Source organism: Syngnathoides biaculeatus, chromosome 19, assembly GCF_019802595.1.
Source record: "Syngnathoides biaculeatus isolate LvHL_M chromosome 19, ASM1980259v1, whole genome shotgun sequence".
In the NCBI taxonomy this organism is placed as follows: Eukaryota; Metazoa; Chordata; class Actinopteri; order Syngnathiformes; family Syngnathidae; genus Syngnathoides; species Syngnathoides biaculeatus.
In genome coordinates, this window is record NC_084658.1 from 17,630,559 (window position 1) to 17,654,296 (window position 23,738).

Below are 23,738 nucleotides of genomic sequence, written 5' to 3' on the forward strand. Positions count from 1 at the left end.
CCGAGTTTCAGCTGTTTGAATCCCGAATGGTGTTTATTTCGAGAACAATTGCTGTAGAAAGACAAATCTGTTTAGGGTTAATGAACCGAGCCGAATCAGTCGCGAGGGAATGGAAACAAGGGGGGGAAGCCCTCTGTCTTTCTTTCACTTTCGAATATTCCGTGAGCCGGAGCAGAGGAGAGGCTTCGGTCAACTGAGCTTTGATTCGATCAAATGTGAAAATGAACACGCACATTTCAAATGTAAATGAATAATAAAGGCATATCCATATAATTCCCTCTGCATCTGTGATTTTTTTCTGACATTCTCATCAGTTGGGGCGCTCGTCAGTCAAGGTTCCACAATTTAGCCTCAAGTCGTCGTCGTCGTCACGGTGCCGTGCGAGTCACGAGTCGTGCTTCTTGTTTCAGGTTGAAGAAGAAGAGAACCACCGGGGGATCCTCGGCATTTTGGATCAGCGTGCTCCTGATTCGGGTCTCACCAAAATGGGAACGCAACTGTCCAAAGAAGGAGAAGATTTAAGGCAGGGCAGGGAACACAAGTCAACCTCCGCTTCTACCGTTTCGATTGACCAAACCTTGCGTGCTCCTGATTTGGGTCTCACCAAAAAGGGATTGCAACTGTCCAAAGAAGAAAAACTGCTTCTAAAGTACAACTACTGGCATTCAAAAAGGTATTGAAGGCAGCGCAGGGAACACAAGTCAACCTCCTCTTGTACCATTTCGATAGACCAAAGCTTGCCTCCTCGCGAGACCACCACCCACGCTGTCCACCTGGAGAGCCCACCGAAGGTCCGCCATCCGCCTCAGGTTCGCAGCTCCGTTTCGCTTGGGGAAAGTGATACGAGCCAGTGGGTGAGGCCGACGGCCAGCTTACCGGACTTGTTCCTCACGGACTTTGAGCGCTTCACACCGGACATCACCTCGGGGGGGGGGGGGTCCCAAGGAAACGTACCGCTTGCAACGCCCCCGAGCCGGCCCGCTACCAGTGCACGGCCACGGGCCTGGTCTTCGACGTGGACGTTCTTTACAGCGTGGTCCCCTGGGACGCGGATCCTTCTGGCCCACCGCCGCAAGAGGCCCGCAGGTATTGTAACTTCATCCCGGTCCTTCGTATCCATCTAAGGTCCCTGCGCTAGTATACACGTTGTCCTCGCTAGTACCAGTGCACTGGTATTGCTTTTGCAATTAAACCTTACGAGCTAAAACATGAAGGTCTAAATGCTCCCACGTCGTTCCGCACGCAGGGCCGCTCTTCCACATCGAGTGCAAGCGTCTGACAGTGCGGCAACTCCACCTTCCGCACTGCGAGATCCCGCTGCCGGATGAGGGGGGCCGCCCCATAACGGTGGGCCCCGTGAGGAGCGAGGGCCCCCGCCGAGATCACCCCGACTCACGTCATTGCCGACGTCTCGGGCTGCTCCGCCTTCGGGCCCATGAGAGATGAGGGCCCGCCGCTCGTCGCCATCCGAGCTCTGGTGGCCATCTTCATGGATTCCGGGGTGCCGTGCATCCAAGTGTTTTTGATCCCGGAGAATGTGGGGCTGGACGATATCCGGCGCCAGGGGAGCAGCAACAACCGCAACGAGAGCTTCATCGAGACCATCTCGGAGTGCACTCTGGTCCCGCAGCGCCAGTACACACTGGAAAGCGGTACGGAACTGGTCTCGCTCCTCATTCAACCGGACAGAGCGACTTTTTACTCAGTGTCTCACAACTGCACTCCGAAATTCCAAATATTTGGATTTGGCGTCCTGGACGGGAAGCCAACGGCGTCGAGTGTGTCTGGGGCGCCACGGTTCCTTTGGTCCGAGCGGCGCAGAAGCGGCCCGGACCCGTCGTTGAAGATTTGAAAGACGCTTATCCCGAGTTGGTCCTGCGGGTATCGGCGGCGGTCGTGGGTCGTCCGGTGGACCGCCTGTTTCAGGCTGGCGTTCGCTGCGAGGTGGGCAGAGCGGCGATTGCCGAAGTCACGCGTCGAACCCGCAAGGCGCGGGACCTCTTCAACAAGGTCGGACTTTGCGGGCGACCCGCTTTGGATATGATGGTCACGTTTCTCCGTGAGGACGATCCCGACACTGCCCGTCAGCTGGGTTGGGCGTGAGCCGAGACGTCGCCGCGTCTACAGAACGTAGCGAGCGAACCCCGTTTGCGAGATGCTACTGATGATGACGACGGTCCTTATTTTCAATATACTTGGGCTACTTGAACGTTATTTTGTGCCTTTTGCACCGCTCTGGTCTTGTTTCTTATCTGCAATTCAATGAACGTATCTGGCATACAGTACACACACAAAAAAGAGATGAAAAGAAAGGATGTTGAATGTATGCTATATATGGAATTGATTTCGTTGTCACATTAGAGACAATCACATATTTGAACGTAGTCAGCCGCAGCTGTGAGAATGCAACGTTTGAAATGTCCTTTCACCAGCGTTCCTGTCACGCAGTGTTTTTGTCACATTGGAAGATGCAGAAGAAGATGAAGGAGACAAGATAGGCCGACACGGCGCCGTGGCGACCCCTGACGGGACAAGCCGAAAGGAAAAGAAAGACGAAGAAGAATTAACCGTATGAATACGACAGGCGCACAAAGCCACCGACGACATGTTGTTTTCAAAGTTTGATAGCGAAAGCAGCTTTTGATTGTCTTTTGAATTTCCCGTGTTGGAGGGAACAAAGGGAAGCGGTCCACATGTCCTCCGGCGCGTCGCGAGCTCCCATTGGCTGACAGCCTGACGCAGGCGGCCTCTCGCGTCACGCGACACTCGGCTCGCCTAATGTCGATCCGTGTGATTGGTGCAAGTGTTTGGCGCCTCTTGAAACCGGAAGACAAAGAGCCGACCTCAATGGTCGGCTTGTCGTGTCCGAGTGGAAAGTGGAACCCGCGAGAGTTCGAGCTACTTTTGGCCGACGAGCGCCCACCGAAGCAGGGAAGCGGCCGGCGGACCTTTCGGTGAGGCGGCGAAGTCCTCCGCCGAAGTGAAACGTTTTCTCCTCGGCTAACTTCGCTAGCCGCCGAGCTAACGTGCCTCCAGCTAGCTGGTAGCACGGCGACGGAGGGAGCTCCTCGTCGGCGGCGCACAAAAGGACGAAGTGACCGAATTTCCCGGTCCCGTCAAAGACGAAGCCCGGTTGTGCCCAGGCAAGGCGATCTTTCTGGTGTTCGGACGCCGCTCAGCATTGGGGAACTTGTCCACGGCTAGCTAGCTAGCAGCGAGCTGACTGGGCCGGGTGTCGTGCCAAGTGGGCTTTTCCTGGTCCTCACGAAAGTCGTAACTCCATCAACAGTTTTTTTTGTTTTTTGTTTTTTTTTTTGGGGGGGGGGGGGGGTCGAAACTGCTCAATATTAGGCGTATGCTTGCAAACCCCTATCTGCCTGCGTGCCATGGACGTAAATTCGGTCACGTTTTGACGATGGCGAATGTGAGATGTCACAGCTTCACTCCTATTCAAGTGTAAACTGGTCAATATTATGCAAAAGGTGCAAGCTGTTAGGTCCACGTTAGGGCATGTGCTGGATGTCATTATTCATTGGAACGGAAGTCGATTGAGCACCTTTTTAGTGTCCTGAAGTTGTAAGTTGTTGTGCCAGTCAAGAGTACTTTCGTAGTACTCGAATAAGTGTTCCTCTCCAAGTCACAAATTGACTGTAATACATATAATATAAACACTGGTTTTCAAACTGGGGGAGGGCGAGGGTGGCGGTCGCGTAGGACAACCATCAGGAAAAGCTTTCATTATTTGGTTACACCCAGCCGTCGTTCATGTTTTTCATTACTTTTGACATGCGGGGTGGAGCGCTGAAAATGTCAACTCCAAAAATCCCATAAAATGTGGGAATCACTAGCAAACGACACGGTGGAGGCACGGGTACAGCCTCATTGATTAGCTGTAATAGTGACGAGTCCATCCAAACAACAGTCAACTGATAAACTTTTAGTTTCTTGCCGTCCCCCAATGAGAGGGAGCACTTTCACATATTCAAGTCCGGAATAGTTGACGTGAGCCACATCTTAAACATTGCAGCTGGATTTCCTAACTTTGTCATTGACGTTGAGCAAATTCCATGACTTGCAATCGTCTTGCAGACGACAGCACGCGGGCGCTCGGCGATTGCGCCGCCGGTCGACTTCCAGATCAGAAAGTGCCGACCTAAGTCCTCGTATGGTTCCTTCACGTTGTTTGTGTGTGTGTGTGTGTGCGCAACTGCAGCGCAATCATGGTGCTGACTGGAAAGCGCTCCGAAAAAGGTCCCGCCCGCTGGAAGAGGAGAGTCAAGTCGGAGTACATGAGGCTGCGGCAGCTCAAGCGCTTCAGGCGGGCCGACGAGGTCAAGGTTCGTGCTCCTGGCCGTTTGCTCTTCAAATCAAATGGAGAGACCCATCTGTAAGTCCGTCATGTGGTCGGTGGATCTTTTCAGAGCATGTTCAACAGCAACCGGCAGAAGATTCTGGAGCGCACCGACATCTTGAACCAGGAGTGGAAGACGCGGCGCATCCAGCCCGTCCACATCATGACGTCCGTGGGCTCGCTCAGAGGCACGCGAGAGGTCAGCTGCTCGCCCGTAGACCGCATCCCGACCTTTTGGAAACTACGGGTGGCAGAAAGTCGCTCTCTACCGCCGAGCTGATGCGAAACTTGAGCCGCTGTGGTCTATCCACGATCAAATCGATGGACAAACGGAGAAATGTTCACTTTTTGCCACCCAGAGCAACGTGCGAGGTCTTGGTGCTTGTTGCCTGAAGTTTTTGTCGCGGTGTGTTCTGCAGTGCACGGTGGACAGCGGCTTCTCCGAGTTCCCCCGCCAGGTCATCCCCCTGAAGACCCTCAACGCCGTGGCCTCCATCCCCGTCATGTACTCGTGGTCGCCTCTGCAGCAGAACTTCATGGTCAGGGAAACTCAAACGCGTTCTAATTCCTCCCTGAACACACACATACACGCATTGCTGTTGTCCAAAAAAAAAAAAAGCTTGCTCCAAATAATATGGTCTGCATTGGAAAAACAAACAAACAAAAAAAAAAAAAACAGTTTGCTGCTAATAGTTGGATGTCTGTTCAGTGATTTCCTAACAAACGTTGTGAGATTTCTTCATAAAGTTGTCTTCTCACTAATTCTGATGATTATTTTTTTGAGTTCCACACCAATGAAAACGAAACAAAAGTCGTTTCTCGGTTGGCGGGCGGTGTCGGAACGCCTTCAATGTCCATCTGTTAATGTCGCACGTCTGTCAGGTGGAGGATGAGACGGTACTCTATAACATTCCCTACATGGGCGATGAGATCCTGGACCAGGACGGCACGTTCATCGAGGAGCTCATCAAGAACTACGACGGAAAAGTCCACGGGGACAGAGGTGCGGTCCGCTCGGCGTCGGGTTTCCCGCGGCGAGCGAAAAGGTCGACGACCCCTCGTGTCGTCGGCAGAGTGCGGTTTCATCAACGACGAGATCTTCGTGGAGTTGGTGGGCTCGCTGGCGCAGTACAGCGACAACGAGGAAGATGAAGAGGAAGAGCACGACTTCAAGATGGAGAAGATGGACGTGATGTGCGACGGGCAGGAGCATCCGGGTGACGCGCGCAACCTCAACGAGGGCGAGTACCCGACGCACGACAGGCTCGACGTGTCTCCGAAGAGGCGGTAATAACGATGCGTTTGGGTCAGGCCGAGCCGACGACGACTGCGCCAAGAAGTTTCCCTCCGACAAGATCTTTGAAGCCATCTCGGCCATGTTCCCTGACAAAGGTTCCACTGAGGAGCTGAAGGAGAAGTACGTACGTTCTCCACTGCCATGCGAGTCAAGGGGCAGTCGAGTCACGTGACTCGGCGCCCCAAAGGTGGGACAAGAAAGTGCTGTAAAAGCAGTACTGACCCCTGGTGGTGTTTTGATGAAGTCGCAAAAGGAATGCATTCTTCAGCTTTGGAATTGTCACCTTCGGGTTCTACGGTCCTTCGACTTTTTGTTTGGCTGCAAGAAATTTGTATCTTGTATGAGGGGAATTTTATCGAGGCAAAATTTCCGTGTGACTTTTGCCCGTTTGAAATGGCGTAAGTATGACAATGAATGAAACCTTATTCTTTTAACATTCCAACGTTTTTATTTTGAGGCTACACTTATATTTTAAGAATATTTTGTTCTTGTACAATTACCGTTTTGGTCACAAAAATGCTCTCTGCGATTATTTCTACTTTATACTTTTAACGTAGGGTTACAAGTTTCAATCTGAAAGCACAAGATTTCCTATTTGTAAGCCTGGCGGCAGGATTCCCGCGTGGCTTTTCTGCGGGCTCTCCGGTTTCCTCCCACATCCCCAAAACGCGCAGCGTTCATTGGAGACTCTTAAATTGTGAACGTGTGATTGATTGTGAGTGTGACTCCGTGTGCCCTGCGATTGGCTGCTGCTTCTTCAAAACTAATGAAATTCATTCATCCTGATGAAGCTCTTATTTATTTAGTTTTTGGTTATTCTGAAGACCATCTACGAGTGTCCCACCCCCTTTGTTGTGTGTGTCAGGTACAAGGAGTTAACTCAGCAGCAGCTTCCCGGCGCTTTGCCGCCCGAATGTACGCCCAACATCGACGGTCCCAACGCTCGCTCGGTGCAGCGCGAGCAGAGCCTGCACTCGTTCCACACGCTCTTCTGCAGACGCTGCTTCAAATACGACTGCTTCCTTCACCGTGAGTGAATTACATCCGTTACATTGAAGCACTTTTTTTTTTTTTTTTTAGGCCAGATAAGTCATTGTAAATACGTAAAAAGGTGGAAAATGTTTCACATTTTAATGCCAGTGTGCTTTGTCATGGTGACGGTTATGACGTACAGTGCTCATAGGGCAGTTGCTTTCGTGTTCAGCATTAATGTGCTTCCTAGGTCCACGTTTGTTGCCACAGGTGACAGCTAGGGAAGAAAAAGCGACTATATCATAAAGGATGTTTCAGAGTCCAGAGTTTTTTTTTTTTTTTTTTTTTTTGTACTCATCGGCGTGCCGTGCTGCTCTCTCTTAACTTATATCACACGGGCGTCAGGTCAGCGCGCCGCATTCGATGTGGCTGGCACGTCTTTTTGGAATTAGATTGTGTGGCGTTGTGCGTCTGTGACCCGTAAACGGTCAGTCCCATTCTGCGCCTTCGTCAAGCCGCAGCGTTGTGAAACAATGGCGAGCAATTCCGGAAGCAGCAGGCTTCGTTAACACCAGTTGAAGTTTCTGGAGTTGACGACATCAACCAATTCTCTGACATTAAACAACGGAGAGTGAAAATCTAGATTTTTCTAGCATGTCGTTAATTTTCCCGGGTTTAGGGTTCTCCACGTTGCTGCTTTCTCTGGAAATTTTCCATCTTAAAAGTCAGCGAGACTGCAATCGGTCTTCATCTCATCTGCTGTTGATTTGACCTCTGACAGTTGATCTTTTTTGCGTCTGATGGGGAAAAAGTAGGGGGCCTATTTTGACGTTTGCTGTAAGGTAAGATGTAGAAAGTACAGAGATGCTTTTTGAACCGTGCGTAAGAAATGCTGATGTTTTGTCCTCCCTCAGCGTTCCACGCCACGCCCAACACGTACAAGCGCAAGAACCTGGAGAACCTGGAGGACAGCAAGCCCTGTGGCATGGACTGTTATATGTACCTGCTGCAGGTCAGCGTATTCATCTTTTATTTGGGTGGAGGTCGATGCGCAAGAAGTTTGTCGGGACAAGTAAAGCAGAAAAATGCCATTGGCCTTTGCAACTGAAATTGGATGAAATGGCCTTTTGTGGGATTTCGTTTCAAGGCTTTATGGCTTGTGCACTTTGTTTCAGGACGCCGCCGCGGACGCTGTGGCGGAACGCCCCAAGACGCCCTCCAAGCGCTCGACCTGGCGGCGGCGCGGACGCCTGCCCAACGGCGGCAGCCGACCCGGAACGCCCACCGCCGTCTCCTCGGAGGCCAAAGACACGGACAGCGAACGGGAGGGAGGCAAAGACGACGACAGAGATGACGACGACAACAACAAGAAGGACGACAACAGCGGGAGCAGCTCAGGTTTCTTTACTGTTGGCCTGCGTTACGTGTCATTAATGTTAGACTGGTGATTTTTTTTTTTTACGCCCGACTATAAATATTATATATATACTGTTCATGTACTTAAGATCGGCTGCTTGGTGCAATTAAAAAAAACCTTTCACTACAGAGCGAACACCTGCGCGAAATCAGACAATGAGCACGCCACTGCCATCTACTGTCGTGGATGTGCAATTACACTTTATTCCAGTGCAGGACAAAAAAAAGCGCGTTCCCCCCTCGCATACCACCGGAGGCGCGCTGCGTTAGACTAACGTTGCAATTACATGACCTGATATTACTATTACACGACTGCATATTAACGTTACCCTTCATTTGTGGCGTGGCGCACAGGGGAAGCAAGATGACATAACACTACCTTCCGTTAATATGACATTGCAGTGTTAGTATAAACAGACTACACTACATTGCATAAAATTTGATTATAGAGTAACATTTACTTTCGATGAACCTAACTGCTATACACGCAATTAAGTATCAGGTGAAATTGCTTAAAATGAGATTAGATTGCATGAAGGCTTGTATTCAGTGCCAGTCAGGACATGTCAAGTGTTGATGATTGTTCTTTATGAACGTAAATATGGAACACAACAGAACGTCACTGAGCTTTTAGCGTGACAGTCAACACCTGTGATGTGTGCACGTCGCAGAGGGCAACTCTCGCTGTCAGACGCCCGTCAAGATGAAATTGCAACTTCCCGCCGAGGCGCCGGAGTGGAGCGGCGCAGATGCGTCGCTCTTCCGCGTTCTGATCGGGACCTACTACGACAACTACTGCGCCATCGCGCGGCTCATCGGAACCAAGACGTGCCGACAGGTGAGCGCCGCACGGGTCCTGCGGGAAGCACCTTTATTCCTCGTCCTACAATCGGATTTTATCCACAACTAATTGAAGGTCAAATTGTTTTTGTTTCATCGTGAAACTTTGCCGAAGAAGCAATCATTTGTTCACAATAAATGTATTTTGCCCCACTTACTTGATGGTGAGGCTACCAATGTGTGACACATGCCAACCAGTTGGAACGAGTGATTTCACCAGCGCAGTGGTTTACTAGTAAAGGTTGAAGTGCATACTACAAGTACATTGAATGTGGGAATCCAACACTGGGTTGGGCTTTTCATTGCGTCTGCGTTTGCACGGTTCCGCCGACATTTCCCCCCCCCCCCCAGGTGTACGAGTTCCGGGTGAAAGAGTCGAGCATCATCGCGCGTGCTCCCGCCGAGGACGAGGACACGCCCCCCAGGAAGAAGAAGAGGAAGCACCGACTTTGGGCTACACACTGCAGGAAGATCCAGCTCAAGAAAGGTCGGCGTTCGCCCCACGCGCTAAAAAACCGCAAACGAGATGGATGACGAGCCCCGCGTTTGTCCCCGCCCCCGCAGATGGCTCATCCAATCACGTGTACAACTACCAGCCGTGCGACCACCCCAGGCAGCCCTGCGACTCGTCTTGTCCGTGCGTCACCGCCCAGAACTTCTGCGAGAAATTCTGCCAGTGCAGCTCGGAGTGTAAAAACAACACGTCACAGGATCGTGACTCACTTGACCTTTTCGTACGACCGTCGCCGCGCCGCGGGGGCTCGAGCAATTGAATTGGCCAATAGTAGCGCTTTGCAATTTTGGGAAAGTTCACATGGCCGAGGGTGACTAAAAAGCTTGGGGACCCCCCCACCCCAATTTAATATCCTTTCAACTTTGGCCTTTACCTTTTTCAAGTTTTAGTTGTAGGTTTTATTATGATTTTGACTTTTGGACTACAGCACAAACAAGTTGTCGTGTAAATTGTAAATTTTCAGATGTTCGCCGACGTAGCGTTTCCCCAAAAAGTACACAATCGTTTGGAAGTCCCTTCAGAAAGTTCAAATTTCACCGATTTATAAAGTCACAAATTGTTAGCTCGTTTGGGCTCGCGGCTCTTAAACCCCACAAGATGACCGAGGCGGCGTTCCGGATGCGTTTGCAGGCCAGAACCGTTTCCCGGGCTGCCGCTGCAAAGCTCAATGCAACACCAAGCAGTGTCCGTGCTACTTGGCCGTCAGGGAGTGCGACCCCGACCTCTGCCTGACCTGCGGCGCCGCCGACCACTGGGACAGCAAGAACGTCTCCTGCAAGAACTGCTCCATCCAGAGGGGCGCCAAGAAGGTGAGCGACCGCGGACTGACTGCGCCTCGACGGCTTTGGGGCATTTTCAAATCGTTACGTCATTGAGTGGAAACACACCGGTGTCTCTTGTCCTTTACTTGTAGTTCCAAAAAGTTCCCGTTGATTTCAAGCATTAGGCATTCCTAACGAAGGTCGTCAATGGACCGAATGGTCGTGGCTCACTCCAACATAGTTCTGTTTCTCGCGGTCAAGACCCAAATGGCTTGCGACAAATGCTGTCAGTTGCACAATTTCCACGTGTTGCGCAGAAATGCTCCCAAGTCTTGAATTAAAGCGAGACATTCCATTCTTGTTTTGATTGTTGAAGTAATGGCGGAAACATGGACTAGCTGACAAATCTGTACATTTTTGTCGGTATCTTGACAAATCATTTCGTTTGCTCACCGGTTGTGGCTTGCGGTCGCAGCACCTCCTCCTGGCGCCGTCCGACGTGGCGGGATGGGGCATCTTCATCAAGGAGCCGGTCCAGAAGAACGAGTTCATCTCGGAATACTGCGGAGAGGTAGAAATGCCCGTCTCACGCAAACGCACAAAAACTGATCATGATGAGCCATAGTTGTGCGCGTTGTCGTTTTTCCCGATTTCTTATTCTTATTCCAATGTCCTTTCTATTAGAAAATGAGTTTGTGGGTCTGAAGTACAGAAAAAGGATTGTGCGGTCGGTCCGCTGAAGACCAGTCCTTCACTTGTCAGTCAACTACTGGGCAAATAACGTGTCGGATCGACGTGTTCTTGTTATTTGGCGCCCGACGCAACAACTGAGAGAGACGCTGATAAAATTTTTATTTTTTTTTTTCCCCTCCTCTCGAACAAACCGTTTAAGCGCCAAGTGGCTCGCTCGCGGGCTGAAGTCTCCCCGTCGTGAGTCCGTCCAAGAGCGTGGCGGTGCGCCGCCGTGGCCTCCCACGCTGTGGGCTCAGTCTGGGGAAAATGTTATTTATGGAACGACGGGGCCGCGTGGTCATTATCGTGACACCCTGTAACGAGTGGCCATTTTCAGATCATCTCCCAGGATGAAGCGGACCGCCGGGGCAAAGTGTACGACAAGTACATGTGCAGCTTCCTCTTCAACCTCAACAACGGTAACCGAACCCTCACGTGACACTTCCGCATACTTCCTTGCCCCCCCCCCCCCCCCCCGCCCCTTTTGTTAAGTCATTTTCTCCCCCCCCCCCTTCCAGATTTTGTGGTTGATGCCACCCGCAAAGGCAACAAGATCCGATTTGCCAATCACTCCGTCAACCCGAACTGCTACGCCAAAGGTCAGAAGGCACGACCTCCTCCTCCTCCTCCTCAGCGAGCAGTTCCTTCCTTCCTTCCTTCCTTCCTTCCTTCTTAGCATGTGATCGATTGCGCCGTTGATGGGGAAATCCGAGATTCACGTTCCGTTAGTGATGCTGCTGCTGTTGCTCGGATTCTTTTATCATTTCACTTGCGCTGCAGAATTAGAATGATCCAAATGTTTTTGCTCCGCTTTAGCGCTTTCATATTTTCAACATTGGGCGGAGAATATTCCTGTTCAGTATGTCATTTTAAATGAAAATGTGAAATCAAAATGATCCAACTTCATACTCGGTGTATGTCAAGGCCAAAATGCAAAATGCAGCATAAGCGAACGCTTGGGCAGCTGCGACATTTCCAAGGATCATTTGCTCCTTTCCCCAACTGGCACGTCATCATCACCAACAGACACTGTGACGTTCATCTTTAGGGATCATTTTCAACAATCATTTCTGAGCTAACTTGTGGCCTACGAGGCTCCGGCCCGCGATAACACGCTGACCGGCTGGCGCGTGTGTCCTCAGTGATGATGGTGAACGGCGACCACAGGATCGGCATCTTCGCCAAGCGCGCCATTCAGACGGGGGAGGAGCTCTTCTTCGACTACAGGTCGGTCGCTTGCGGTACCGCTCAGATCCCTCCCGTCGTAGTTGACCGCTGAAATGAATCCGAATGATGCCGTTGGAAACCATTAAAAAAATGCCTTTCTGCCAAGTGAGTCGAATCCATTTGGGCTCCGGAGCAGACGAATCATTGCAATGGGAAGATGCATTTTGTAGTTCTAATGAATTCAAGCCGCAAATGCACGTCATGACTTGACTTGTTTTCCTGTTTTCATCTTGCAGGTACAGTCAAGCGGACGCCCTCAAGTACGTGGGCATCGAACGCGAGATGGAGATCGCCTGACGCCGGTTCTTGACGTTGAGCTTTGCGCGCATACACACACACACGCACAGTCTACCTTCAGGACAACTGTCAGCATGTCAAAAAACATTTCAGGAATATTTCAATGGTCTTTTGGTTCTGTTGATGGAGAAAAGCAAAGTTTTTTTTTTTTTGTTCCCTTTTTTGCCAAGTTTTGTGGAGCGAGAAGGCAAAGGTGTCTTTTCACTTCAACCTTCAGGGACCAAAGTTGGCACCAGCAGGCTTCCGTAGTGGGCGCACATTGAACTTCAACAACCTTTCACCTTTCTTCTGTTCCGACGTCTTTGGCCATCAAATCATTTCTTGAGGCGACATCTCGCGATGCCTTCAGGCGCTATCGGGCACGTAGGGTGCAGTGGGACACAGCAAGTGAGGCCTTCAGTTGCTGTAGGACATCTAAAGTCAGCAAGAAGCCACCAGCAAACAAACTTTTTTTTTTTTTTTTGCCACCAGCTTCCTGAAAGGTATAAAAAAAAAAAAAAAGTGTCATCTTTTTTCGGGCCATGGAAACTCCAGCCAAGCGTTTATTCCATATTCTACGAACTAACCGGTGCTCTCAAATATCATTTTCCTCACTTTTAGGGCAATTTAGCACACTAGTAGAATGGTAACACTAAAATGGCGCAGGTTTGCATCACTAGTGTGCTGTGTTGGTTAATTAGTGAGGACAAAGTGCACACTAGTACATGCAACTGAGTCATATTAGTAAGGTGAAAGTGTCACTTACTTGTATTGGGGCAAAACAAAAGAGGAAGTCACAGATGTTTACCAATAAGTTGTCTCCTTGCCAATTAGACCATTGTGGGACTTTTTTTTTTTTTTTTTTTGTCTTTAATTAGTGCACGGTGGGATCAGCTGGAAAAACGGTTCTGAGGACCCGGGTTCGATCCCGGCCTCGCTTGTGTGGACTTTGCACGTTCTTCCCGTGCCTGCGTGGGTTTCCTCCCACATCCCAAAAACACGCGAGATTGATTAAACACCTAGATTGCCCGTAGGTGTGAGTGCGAGTGCAGCCGTTTGTCTCGAATTGGCCGGCGACCAGTTCAGGGTGTGCTCCGCCTCCTGGCCCTGTGACAGCCTGGATAGGCTCCGGCGCTCCCTGCGACCCTCGTGAGGATAAGCGGCAAAGAAAATGAATAATTGGTCCACTGAATTGTTTGACTAATGAGAATGTGTGTGCTCGTGCATGGCTCTTAAGAATAATTGATAAGTACTTGTTATTCGGACCTGGCGGAGCACAAAAGTTGAGTAGTAGGGTTCGCTTGTGTACTGGTAGACCCAAAGTGGCACTATCTGTGGGGGGGGGGGGACTAGTAAGACAAAGTAAGTCATTCATTCACTAGTATGCCGAATGGTCCCGACGAGTGAGGACAAAACTCGGGCACAATGCATGGGAAATGGAGTGCACTAGTAGGATTTGAAATAAATGCTCCAGTGTGATGGAAAGTTGCTTGAATCTTTGAGGAGGAAGCTACTAGCGTGTGACACACAGCTACTTGTGTTTCTAGTGTAGCACAGTTGTGCGCTAGAAGTCAAAAAGTGCCACTATTAGCGGGGGGGGGGGGGGGGGGAGAAGAATTTTCTTACTGCAGAGGACAAGATTAGTAGGATGGTGCAACAAATGGTCAAAGAGGTCAGGTGTCGTTGAAGGATTTCTTGGTTTGTACCCCAGCACTCCAAATAAGTCACTGCCAGAGATTCCAAAATGCTTTCATTTTTTCATTGCCCGCCGTCTGACCCCGTCTACTTCCTTCCTGCTGGAATAACAAAACAAAATGGAAAAAATCTAGCGCCAGTCAGCTGGGGTGATAAAACACGTTTACAACTGCGGCGCTTCTTGTACGTTGATGTCAACAAGGAGGGCCAATCAGCTGCAAGCACTCAGGCTCCACTTTGGACTTTTGGTTTTTTTTCTTCCATTTTCCCACTCAGAGGGAAAAAAAAAAAAAAAAAGATGGTGCTGACTTTGTTTACATGAATTTCTTGTATGGATGCACAATAAACTTCAACAATAAAAAAGTGCTGCTTTGCTTTTTTTTTTGTTGTTGTTGTTTTTAAATGAATTGACTTCCAAATGACCCGGTGCAAGTTGCTAACTATGTAAGTACACTGTTTTTCTATAACATACTTTTGGAAAGGTTTGACATGAAAAAAAAAAAAAGGTTTTGCATTAGCAAAGTAAAACTAAGCATGTCAAAAACGGAAAGCGCGGCACCATGCTGTCATGCAGAACTTTTTTCTAGTATGGCAACAATCGGCTTCCATACGCAATTAAATAAAGATGGGGGGGGGGGGAGGGAAGGAGGCTTATTGGATCGCGCGTGCCTAACGAAGTCGCGCAGGTGCACGGAAGTATCCAGTGCGCATGCTCGGAAGCTCAGCCCGGGGAGCCGCCATTGTTGTAGTCCCAAAGCAACGCCATACTCTGACGTCAATGCTGCGTTCAAGGACTCCTCCGAGGATCCAGCGTTTCCTATCGCGAGCTGTGCAATAATAATAACAATAATAATGTTTTCAGACACGACCCGACACGAGAAGAAGAAGATGGATGATTTGTATTTCTTTGATGGATGGGGTTTCTGTTTGTGGGTGAGACAATGGAGCAGGTCGAGAGCTTCGGCCTCACAGTTTTAAGGATCGCGGTTCAAAAACGGTTTGACGACAGGGTTACTCAACAAATTCAACACATAACAGAGAAGGCTTGCGTCAGGAAGGGCATCCGGCGTTCATCTGAGATGACACGCTGTGGCGACCCCGAAAGGGACAAGCCGAAAGAAACTTACTATGCTCTACGTGGTCTTTTTCCTAAATAAAAAAGCCAATGACTAAATTCGGATATCCGAACATCCATTCTGTGTTGGAGCCTATCCAAATTCATTCGTTAGTCGTAATAGTACGGTATTTATAAATCATAATAATAATAATAATAAAAAAAATCCGTATTATAGGTTGATAGTAATATATCTTGATAATTCTTCATTTCCAAAGAGATTTTGTCATGAAGCGAGAAGGCGGGCTTTCCGAGTGTCCCCGAAGGCAACATGAATCGGCGCTTGCCGAGCTATCTTTGTGCGAAGCGCACCAAAAGCGACGAGAGTTGACTTAGCACTTAGCGGCGTTAGCAGCATCGGCGGCTGCGGAAGCGGAGGAGACGACCGCCGGGATTCACACGAGCGACGACTGCTGCCTGGAACCATGGTGAGGACGCAGGATGGACGCCTCGTGTCCCTCCTCGTGACAAAATCACGCAAGCTGAGAGCTAACCGGCTAATGCTAACGGCTAGCGGTGTGTTTTCCTGACTCATTATTGGGGAGGAGGAGGAGGGGGGGGGCAGCCATTTTCGCCACTAACACAAGAAGCACGCCGAGCGATTTGCTTCACATCGTCCAAAGTCACCTCACTGGGGCCCGAGACGGCCGAAAGGCTGCGCGAGCGCCAGTTGCGACCAAGCCTGTAGAAGAATCGCGTCCCCCGAGCGAGCCAGCGGGCTTGCCTGCCTCACTCGTCCTAAGCTAACGCGGCTAATGCAGCTAAGCGGCTAGCTGGATCGTGGCGTCGTTAGTCGTGTCCCGCTCCGCACGTCCACGCAGCCCAAACTCCAAAAGGAGACTTTTTGTTCGGATGTTTGACTCGTTAAAAATGTTCCAAGTGACAGCCGATGAACGATCCGCCCGCCTGACGGCAGTGGAAACTGTGATTGTCAGAGAGGACAGCGTCGGGAATATCTTCGTCATCGTGTCATGGAGATGACTTCAACATTATAGTGTTTATTTTCTTGTCCTTCTTCTTCTTATTATTATTATTTGTGTGTGTGTGTGTGTGTGGTTTAACGGGGCTGCTCGGGGTCGTTCACCCAAACCAAAACGTGGACGTTGTTTTGAAGAAGCTCCCGGCAGGCAGTGAACGGATCGTTGCATCTTCATCACTGGCGGTGGATGTTCATCTCATATTTTCACCATAAGTTATTTATGTCCAGTCTGTGTGGCAGCGACCTCTCGGAGGCGTAAGGAGAGCTTGTCATGTGTCAATAGTTGAAGACATTTGGCCAGCTCGGGTTTAAAAACAAAAGCTCCCCAAATGCGTGAATGAAAAAAGTGTCTTCAAAGGTCTGGGAGGGATTCAAAAAGACCAGAAAGTCAATCAGGATCAATTCATGTCTGTGCATTTTCTGCACTGCCAATTTCAAATCATTCCACTAATCCAAAAAGTTGGTAACGGCTTGGTTATTGAAATGATTGTGGGTTGCGGCCTTGGACCTCAACATCATCAGCGTTGCGCTCTGGACCTCCGGCACCATAAGAGAACTTTGTGATATAAAGGTGGGAAAAAAAATGCTGACGTGAAGCGTGACACATTGCGGTTTTCGTTTTGATCTTTTTGTTGAGAATGTTTACATCGGCCTTGGCAATTGTAGCCTCGATCGCGAAGACGAGGCAATGATTGCGCTTGTGGAGACATGTCGTGTTCTGTCGCCGTGTTGGATGGAAGGAAATATTTTATCAAAGAAGTGTCAGTGATTTACACTGCACAATGTGGACTTTTATCCCCAAAAAAGAACACGAGCCAATTGTTGGGCAAAACGTGTAGAATGTTCACTTTCAGGCGTTTTGTTTTCATGCGTCGCTAACATATTAGCACGTCCGCGTACCGGTGCTGAGCCGTCGTTTCCGACCCTTCCCAACGTACTGGAACGGCGACGTCCATCAATTCCTTTTTGTGCATTTGGGTTAGGGTTCAGTTCAGAAGATGAAGATGAGGCAAAGCTTGACGGATGAGCTTGTGCGTTTTCTTCTGCCGTACTTTGGCCTTTCCATCACTTTGGTTGAAATTCATCTTGGTCTCATCAGTCCATCAAACTTTGTCCCAGTCGACCTTCTGATTCATTATTTTGTTGTATTTCGTTTGCTGTATATTTCTTCTCCCATCAGCGGCTTGCGATACCTTCTCCCCGGTTCTGTTGAGGTTGGCGCTGATGTCTTGCTGTTTTTAGATGAGGGATTTCCCCGACGTTTTTCTCGCCGTCTGCTGTCGATACCCTCGGCCGACCTGTTTGATGTCTGTCGCTCGACGTAGCGGGAGTTTCCTTCTTTTTTCGGACATTTCAAATTGTTGTATTGGCCGCGCCCAACGTTTGTGCAACAGCTCCGATGGATTTTGCCTGCTACAGTCAGCGTTCTGGTCTCGGTGTTTGCTTAACAACAAATGCAGTTTTCGCAGGTTGAAACACAAAGACAAAAGCGAGAGCAGAGTTGTTGTCTTCTCCCCCCACCATTTAAAAAAAAAAAAAAAAATATATATATATATTATTATGACGATGATGTTTCGCGTGACCGCCAAGCGACTGCTCTCTCTCTTCGCAGGTCATCTGGTGACGAGCGCGGAAGCTCTGGGGTGTAGGAGCGGCACGCAGCGCCACCTGGCCGTGCACAGCGGGAGCGCCCCGCCACCCGGTCCCCCCGCCAGCGCCGCTCCCCGATGGAGCGGGCACTGTGAGAGCCGCGCGCCGCCCGACTCGCATCGCCGCAGCAGAGGGGCGTCCCCGCCCGGAGGCAGCGCGAGGGAACCGTCGGCAGGAGCCGCCGCCATGTCGTCCAACCGGACCCAGAACCCGCACGGCCTCAAGCAGATCGGCCTGGACCAGATCTGGGACGACCTGCGGGCCGGCATCCAGCAGGTGTACACCCGGCAGAGCATGGCCAAGTCCCGATACATGGAACTCTACACGTATCCGCCGCTTGTCGTTGTCGCGCGCGCTCCGGCTTCCGTCGGCCTCTCGTTGTTTTCGCGTTCGATCCCCGGTTATCTCTCCGGCTTGCCCTCGTCCTCGTTCCCTCGCTTCGATTCTCCTACCTCCGGGCGGGTCCGGCGTACGGGGCGTGGGCTTCCTTAACGCCACCGGTCAGGCACGTCTACAACTACTGCACCAGCGTGCACCAGTCCAGCCAGGGGAGGGGCTCCGTGGCCCCCAGCAAACCCTCCAAAAAGTCCACCACTCCCGGCGGAGCCCAGTTTGTCGGCCTGGAGCTCTACAAGAGGCTCAAGGAGTTCTTAAAGAACTACCTGACGAGCCTGCTGAAGGTGAGTCCACGCCGTGTCTCCAAACTCACCCCGGCCCAAAAAGTCAGCGTTGGTGACCGGCGTGTGGGGTGATCTCGTCGCGCCAGGACGGAGAAGACCTCATGGACGAGTGCGTGCTCAAGTTCTACACTCAGCAGTGGGAGGACTACCGCTTCTCCAGCAAAGTCCTCAACGGCATCTGCGCCTACCTCAACCGCCACTGGGTCCGGCGGGAGTGCGACGAGGGACGCAAGGGCATCTACGAAATCTACTCGGTCAGAAGCTGCGACGCCGCGCGGCCGCGTTGGGAATTGGGCCTTCCGGCGGACAAATCCATTTTTATTGAAGGCGGAAAGAAAAGATTGGAGTCCGAAAGGGCGACTTTCCCAACACACGCTGCTTTGGAATTTTTTTTGTTGTTTTTTTTCCCCCGTCGCGCTTCTTCCATCATCCGCCGATCACGCCCGATAACTCTTGCCGCTGGTTTTTGTGTTGCAGCTGGCGCTGGTCACCTGGAGGGAGTGTCTCTTCCGACCCCTCAACAAACAGGTGGGTGCCGCTGCCGCCGCCGCCGCCGCCGCCTGCTCTTTGCATTTCGAGACTTTGTCCCGAGCGTTCCGACCTGCCGTTTGCGTGTCAGGTCACGAACGCCGTGCTGAAGCTCATCGAGCGGGAGAGAAACGGCGAGACCATCAACACTCGCCTCATCAGCGGCGTCGTGCAGTCTTACGGTGGGTCAGATCGCCCGTGCTCGGCGCTAGCGCAGATGTGTGCAAAAAGTCAAAGTGTTTTCTTTCAATTGGCTGTCAAATGAGGTCTTTTATTTGAACTCAGTCATTTTGTTACCGCTGCCGCAAGACATGACATATTCAGCGCAAACAAATCAATAAATTGGAAATGGGGGCATGGGTGGCTCCCATTTGATTCCTCATCAAAATGTCAACGTGGCTGACGTTGCCCCTTTGTAACCCTAACCTAAAGTATAAAGTGGTTCGAAAAGAAAATACTCCAAAGTAGGCAGATAGCTGGAAAATTGGCTTGCTTGAATCTGTTCTCTGAAAAGTAAGGACGGGTTGCCCCCCCCCCCCCCCCCCCCCCCCCACAGTGGAGCTGGGCCTGAACGAGGAGGACGCCTTCGCCAAAGGCCCCACGCTGTCCGTCTACAAGGAATACTTTGAGTGCCAGTTCCTGACGGACACGGAACGCTTCTACACGCGCGAGAGCACCGAGTTCCTCCAGCAGAACCCGGTCACCGAGTACATGAAAAAGGTAAGCGTGCGTGCGTGCGTGCGTCCCGCCCGCCCGCCGGCCCGTTGACGCCCTCTCGGTCCCGTGTGACGGCAGGCGGAGGCCCGGCTGCTGGAGGAGCAGCGCCGCGTGCAGGTTTACCTCCACGAGTCCACGCAGGACGAGCTGGCCAGGAAGTGCGAGCAGGTCCTCATCGAGAAGCACCTGGAGATCTTTCACACCGAGTTCCAGAACCTTCTGGATGCCGACAAGAACGAAGGTGAGGAACGGGCCGCTCGGTCGTGACTGGTCTTGTGGATTTGGCGGCCGCGAGCACGCCGACGCGCGAGAGTCAACGGAAGCGTTCGCTCGCGCTAACGAGCGACTCGTTGCTGCGACGCTTGGGAGCTTCCCGGCCGGCATGGGCTCGGAAGGCCCCGACGGTGACGATGTGGTCCGTTCCCGGCAGACTTGGGCCGCATGTACAACCTGGTGTCTCGCATCACGGACGGCCTGGGAGAGCTGAAGAAGCTTCTGGAGACGCACATCCACAACCAGGGCCTGGCCGCCATCGAGAAGTGCGGGGAGGCGGCGCTCAACGTAGGGCGAGGCGCCTTGGCCTTCGCGTCGAGCGCGTGCGGACGCCCCGGTCACGTGTGTTGCCTTTCAGGACCCCAAAGTGTACGTGCAGACCACGCTGGACGTGCACAAGAAGTACAACGCGTTGGTCATGTCGGCCTTCAACAACGACGCCGGCTTCGTGGCGGCGCTGGACAAGGTCGGTCGGGCTTGGGGCCATTTATGATTTCTGAATTTTTTTTTTTTTTTTTTTTAATTTCCCCCCTCCCCCTGATTGTTGCGCTCCGCTCAGGCGTGCGGCCGCTTCATCAACAACAACGCCGTCACCCGGATGGCGCAGTTGTCCAGCAAGTCGCCCGAGCTGCTGGCCAGATACTGCGACTCGCTGCTCAAGAAGAGGTGCGTGCGTGCGTGCGTGACCCCCCCCCCCCCCCCCCCGTCCTCGTTCTTCCCCTCGACTTTGATTCCTTTGCATCATTTTCACTTTTGTTCACGTTTCCTTCCGTTTTTTTTTTTTTTCCTCGTCAGCTCCAAGAACCCCGAGGAGGCGGAGCTGGAGGACACGCTCAACCAAGTGGTAAGGTCGCCGTTCGCCATTCGCCTCCTCTTGCCGGTCTTTGCCAAGACGCGTCCCCGTCCGTGTCTTCCAGATGGTGGTCTTCAAGTACATCGAAGACAAAGACGTTTTCCAGAAGTTCTACGCCAAGATGCTGGCCAAGCGTCTGGTCCACCAGAACAGCGCCAGCGACGACGCCGAGGCCAGCATGATCTCCAAGCTCAAGGTGTCCGCGCCGTCCCGTCCCGAAAGCGACCCCTGACCCCCGAGCCCGCTCCCGGCGGCCCTTCTGTGACCCGGCCCTGTGTCCTCTCGCAGCAAGCGTGCGGCTTTGAGTACACGTCCAAACTCCAGAGAATGTTCCAGGACATCGGCGTCAGCAAGGACCTGAACGAGCAGTTCAAGAAGCACCTGACCAACTCGGAACCTCTCGACCGTCAGTCGCGTGCGGCGAGGCTGCCGCCGGCGAATCTTTTCAAACCGTGACGTGAATTATTGCAGTGATTCCCAACCTTTATTGAAACGACCAAAAAGTGGATACGCAACTCAGGAAAGAGCCTTCAATTGTTCCGTCTTGATATGCCGCTGATGATCTATCATAATTTGAGCGGTTAAGTGAAATTTGGTTGGGACTCACTGGATTCTTGTATCAATTATGCCGTCGACTAAGCCACACCTCGTGATCTCAGTATGATTGCTGTTTATTGACAGACTGTTGAATTTGGTATTGTTTTATGACGTAACAAAACCAAAATCAACGGCAACCGTGAAGCTAAATGAGGGACGCGCTCGCCACCCTTTTGGAAACTTTGACGGCTCCAAATAGTCCAAATCAAAAGAAACATTGTGACAATTGACGTTGGAGGTAGATGAGCAGGTCAGCTGACTCGCCTGTTTGTGTGCCCTTCAGTGGACTTCAGCATTCAGGTTCTGAGTTCGGGCTCGTGGCCTTTCCAGCAGTCGTGCACCTTCGCGCTCCCCTCCGAGGTAAACGCCCGCCCGCACGCAAAACGTACGCGAGCCGAGCGGCCGACTGACTGTGGCCTCCTGCCTGCCTGCCTGCCTGCCTGCTTGGCGCTGGCGCTGGCGCTGGCGTGCAGCTGGAGCGGAGCTACCAGCGCTTCACGGCGTTCTACGCCAGCAGACACAGCGGCAGGAAGCTGACGTGGCTCTACCACCTGTCCAAAGGCGAGCTGGTGGCCAACTGCTTCAAGAACAGGTAGCCGCCGCCGCCGCGTGCCCGGTGAGGTGTGCCCACGACTGGCGCGTCTTTCGGCAGGTACACGCTGCAGGCGTCCACCTTCCAGATGGCCATCTTGCTGCAGTACAACACGGAGGACAGCTACACCGTGCAGCAGCTCTCCGACAGCACGCAGATCAAAACGGTACCGGCGAGATGACGGATCCGTCCTCAGCAATTCACATTCACAAGTTGGACAATTTGAAGTGAAACCGGGTCGTGAATTGCCCATCAAACCTTGCTCCGTCCGTTCCAGGACATCCTGATCCAAGTCCTGCAGATCTTGTTGAAGTCCAAACTGCTGGTGAGTAAAGCCTGGCGCTCGGCCGTATCGGCCACCGCTCACGTCCGTCCGTCTGTCCGTCAGGTTCTGGAGGACGAGAACGCCAACGTGGACGACGTGGACTTCAAACCCGACACAGTCATCAAACTCTTCCTGGGATACAAAAAGTCAGACCGCCACTTTTGCCCGCCCGCTACCTGCTCGCCGTCCGCCATCTTTGCTAATGTACGTGTGCGTTTGTGTTTAGTAAAAAGTTGCGCGTAAACATCAACGTGCCCATGAAGACCGAGCAGAAGCAAGAGCAGGAAACGACGCACAAGAACATCGAGGAGGACCGCAAGCTCCTCATTCAGGTGGGCCCAAACGTGTGTGCGTGTGTGCGTGTGCGCGCGCGGGCGTGTCGAGCGTTGATTTGTTTGCGCGTGCAGGCGGCCATCGTGCGCATCATGAAGATGCGCAAGGTCCTGAAGCATCAGCAGCTGCTGGCCGAGGTCCTCAACCAGCTGTCGTCTCGATTCAAACCGCGCGTGCCCGTCATCAAGGTGACGACCCCCGACCCCCGACCTCCGACGACGGTAAACGACAAAGCTGACCTGACGGCTGTTTCCTCCTCGCCGACAGAAATGCATCGACATCCTGATCGAGAAGGAGTACTTGGAGCGGGTGGACGGCGAGAAGGACACGTACAGCTACCTGGCATGAGCCCCCACCCCCACCCCAACCCCAACGTCGCCTCAGTTTTATTTTTATGTGTTTGCTTTTTTTTTTTTTTTTTTTTTTTCCCCCCCCCCTTGAGGTCTGAGTAATAAAAGTTCAGCTCCCGATGTTGCGTGCGCCGCAACGGAGCTACTAAGCACCTGGCCGCAGACTGGAGGCTGAACTCTGACCTCCGCACTCTCCCGTCAGCGATTGAAGGAACTTCACACGCCCGCCCCCGCCCGACGCACGTTGTAAATACGCCCAGATTTTACGAAGAGGAGGGACTCGTCGCCCGTTAATTTAGCCTTCAGCCAATCAGAGAGCCATATCCAAAGGTTTCTGCATGCTCCCGCTTCTCGCGCAGGAGGACATTTGTATAGTGTGCTTCATTTTCTAAATGTGTGATGAATAAACGACAAAAGGTTTGTTAAAGGTTGTCGTGTCGGCGTTGGTCCTCTGGATGATTCTTGGGCCGCGGTGGAAAAAGTGACATTGGAGCGCACCGGCTGAAAAGCGTCCCTGTCCCGTAATCAGGGATATGCGCGCCGCCCGGGCGAATGACGCCGGCGAGGAGGACCCAAGTCCTCGTCGGGGTGTCCGGGTGTCTTCTGGCCACCGTTTGACCTTTTCTTAACTGGGGGGGCACGTGTCAGCTGATCAAGCCTCCGTAA

General features: G+C 51.9%; 2 protein-coding genes and 1 pseudogene across 2 annotated transcripts; all 3 read left to right on the forward strand.

Annotated features, from left to right (window-relative positions):
- The first annotated feature begins 680 nt into the window (after positions 1-680).
- On the forward strand, positions 681-1,852 carry LOC133493057 (uncharacterized; annotated as a pseudogene).
- Positions 1,853-2,778: 926 nt separating this feature from the next.
- On the forward strand, positions 2,779-12,611 carry ezh2 (enhancer of zeste 2 polycomb repressive complex 2 subunit). Its single transcript, XM_061804539.1, has 19 exons — positions 2,779-2,954; positions 4,214-4,337; positions 4,422-4,550; positions 4,771-4,890; positions 5,234-5,354; positions 5,425-5,592; positions 5,663-5,768; positions 6,514-6,677; positions 7,535-7,632; positions 7,796-8,018; positions 8,708-8,874; positions 9,228-9,363; positions 9,441-9,566; positions 10,021-10,199; positions 10,627-10,722; positions 11,221-11,302; positions 11,402-11,482; positions 12,026-12,110; positions 12,347-12,611. The coding sequence occupies exons 1-19, from the start codon at positions 2,779-2,781 to the stop codon at positions 12,405-12,407; spliced, it is 2,442 nt and encodes an 813-aa protein (XP_061660523.1). The 3' UTR covers positions 12,408-12,611.
- Positions 12,612-15,449: 2,838 nt separating this feature from the next.
- On the forward strand, positions 15,450-23,499 carry LOC133492509 (cullin-1). The gene is made up of 22 exons (XM_061804790.1): positions 15,450-15,623; positions 17,787-18,150; positions 18,330-18,504; positions 18,591-18,758; positions 18,982-19,032; positions 19,124-19,214; positions 19,589-19,752; positions 19,828-19,990; positions 20,180-20,310; positions 20,381-20,488; positions 20,582-20,688; positions 20,818-20,866; positions 20,940-21,071; positions 21,164-21,281; positions 21,756-21,832; positions 21,946-22,064; positions 22,125-22,230; positions 22,342-22,389; positions 22,453-22,535; positions 22,616-22,721; positions 22,797-22,910; positions 22,990-23,499. Exons 2-22 carry the CDS (start codon positions 18,011-18,013, stop codon positions 23,068-23,070), a joined length of 2,331 nt encoding a protein of 776 aa, XP_061660774.1. The 5' UTR covers positions 15,450-15,623; positions 17,787-18,010; the 3' UTR covers positions 23,071-23,499.
- Positions 23,500-23,738: the final 239 nt, after the last annotated feature.

Coding starts and splice junctions, on each gene's coding strand:
- ezh2 (XM_061804539.1), top strand. CDS start 2,779: ATGTCGATCCGTGTGATTGGTGCAAGTGTTTGGCGCCTCTTGAAACCG. Junction 6,678..7,534: donor ATACGACTGCTTCCTTCACC/GTGAGTGAATTA, acceptor GTCCTCCCTCAG/CGTTCCACGCCACGCCCAAC. Junction 8,875..9,227: donor GAACCAAGACGTGCCGACAG/GTGAGCGCCGCA, acceptor CCCCCCCCCCAG/GTGTACGAGTTCCGGGTGAA.
- LOC133492509 (XM_061804790.1), top strand. CDS start 18,011: ATGTCGTCCAACCGGACCCAGAACCCGCACGGCCTCAAGCAGATCGGC. Junction 22,065..22,124: donor GCCAACTGCTTCAAGAACAG/GTAGCCGCCGCC, acceptor GTCTTTCGGCAG/GTACACGCTGCAGGCGTCCA. Junction 22,231..22,341: donor ACAGCACGCAGATCAAAACG/GTACCGGCGAGA, acceptor CGTCCGTTCCAG/GACATCCTGATCCAAGTCCT.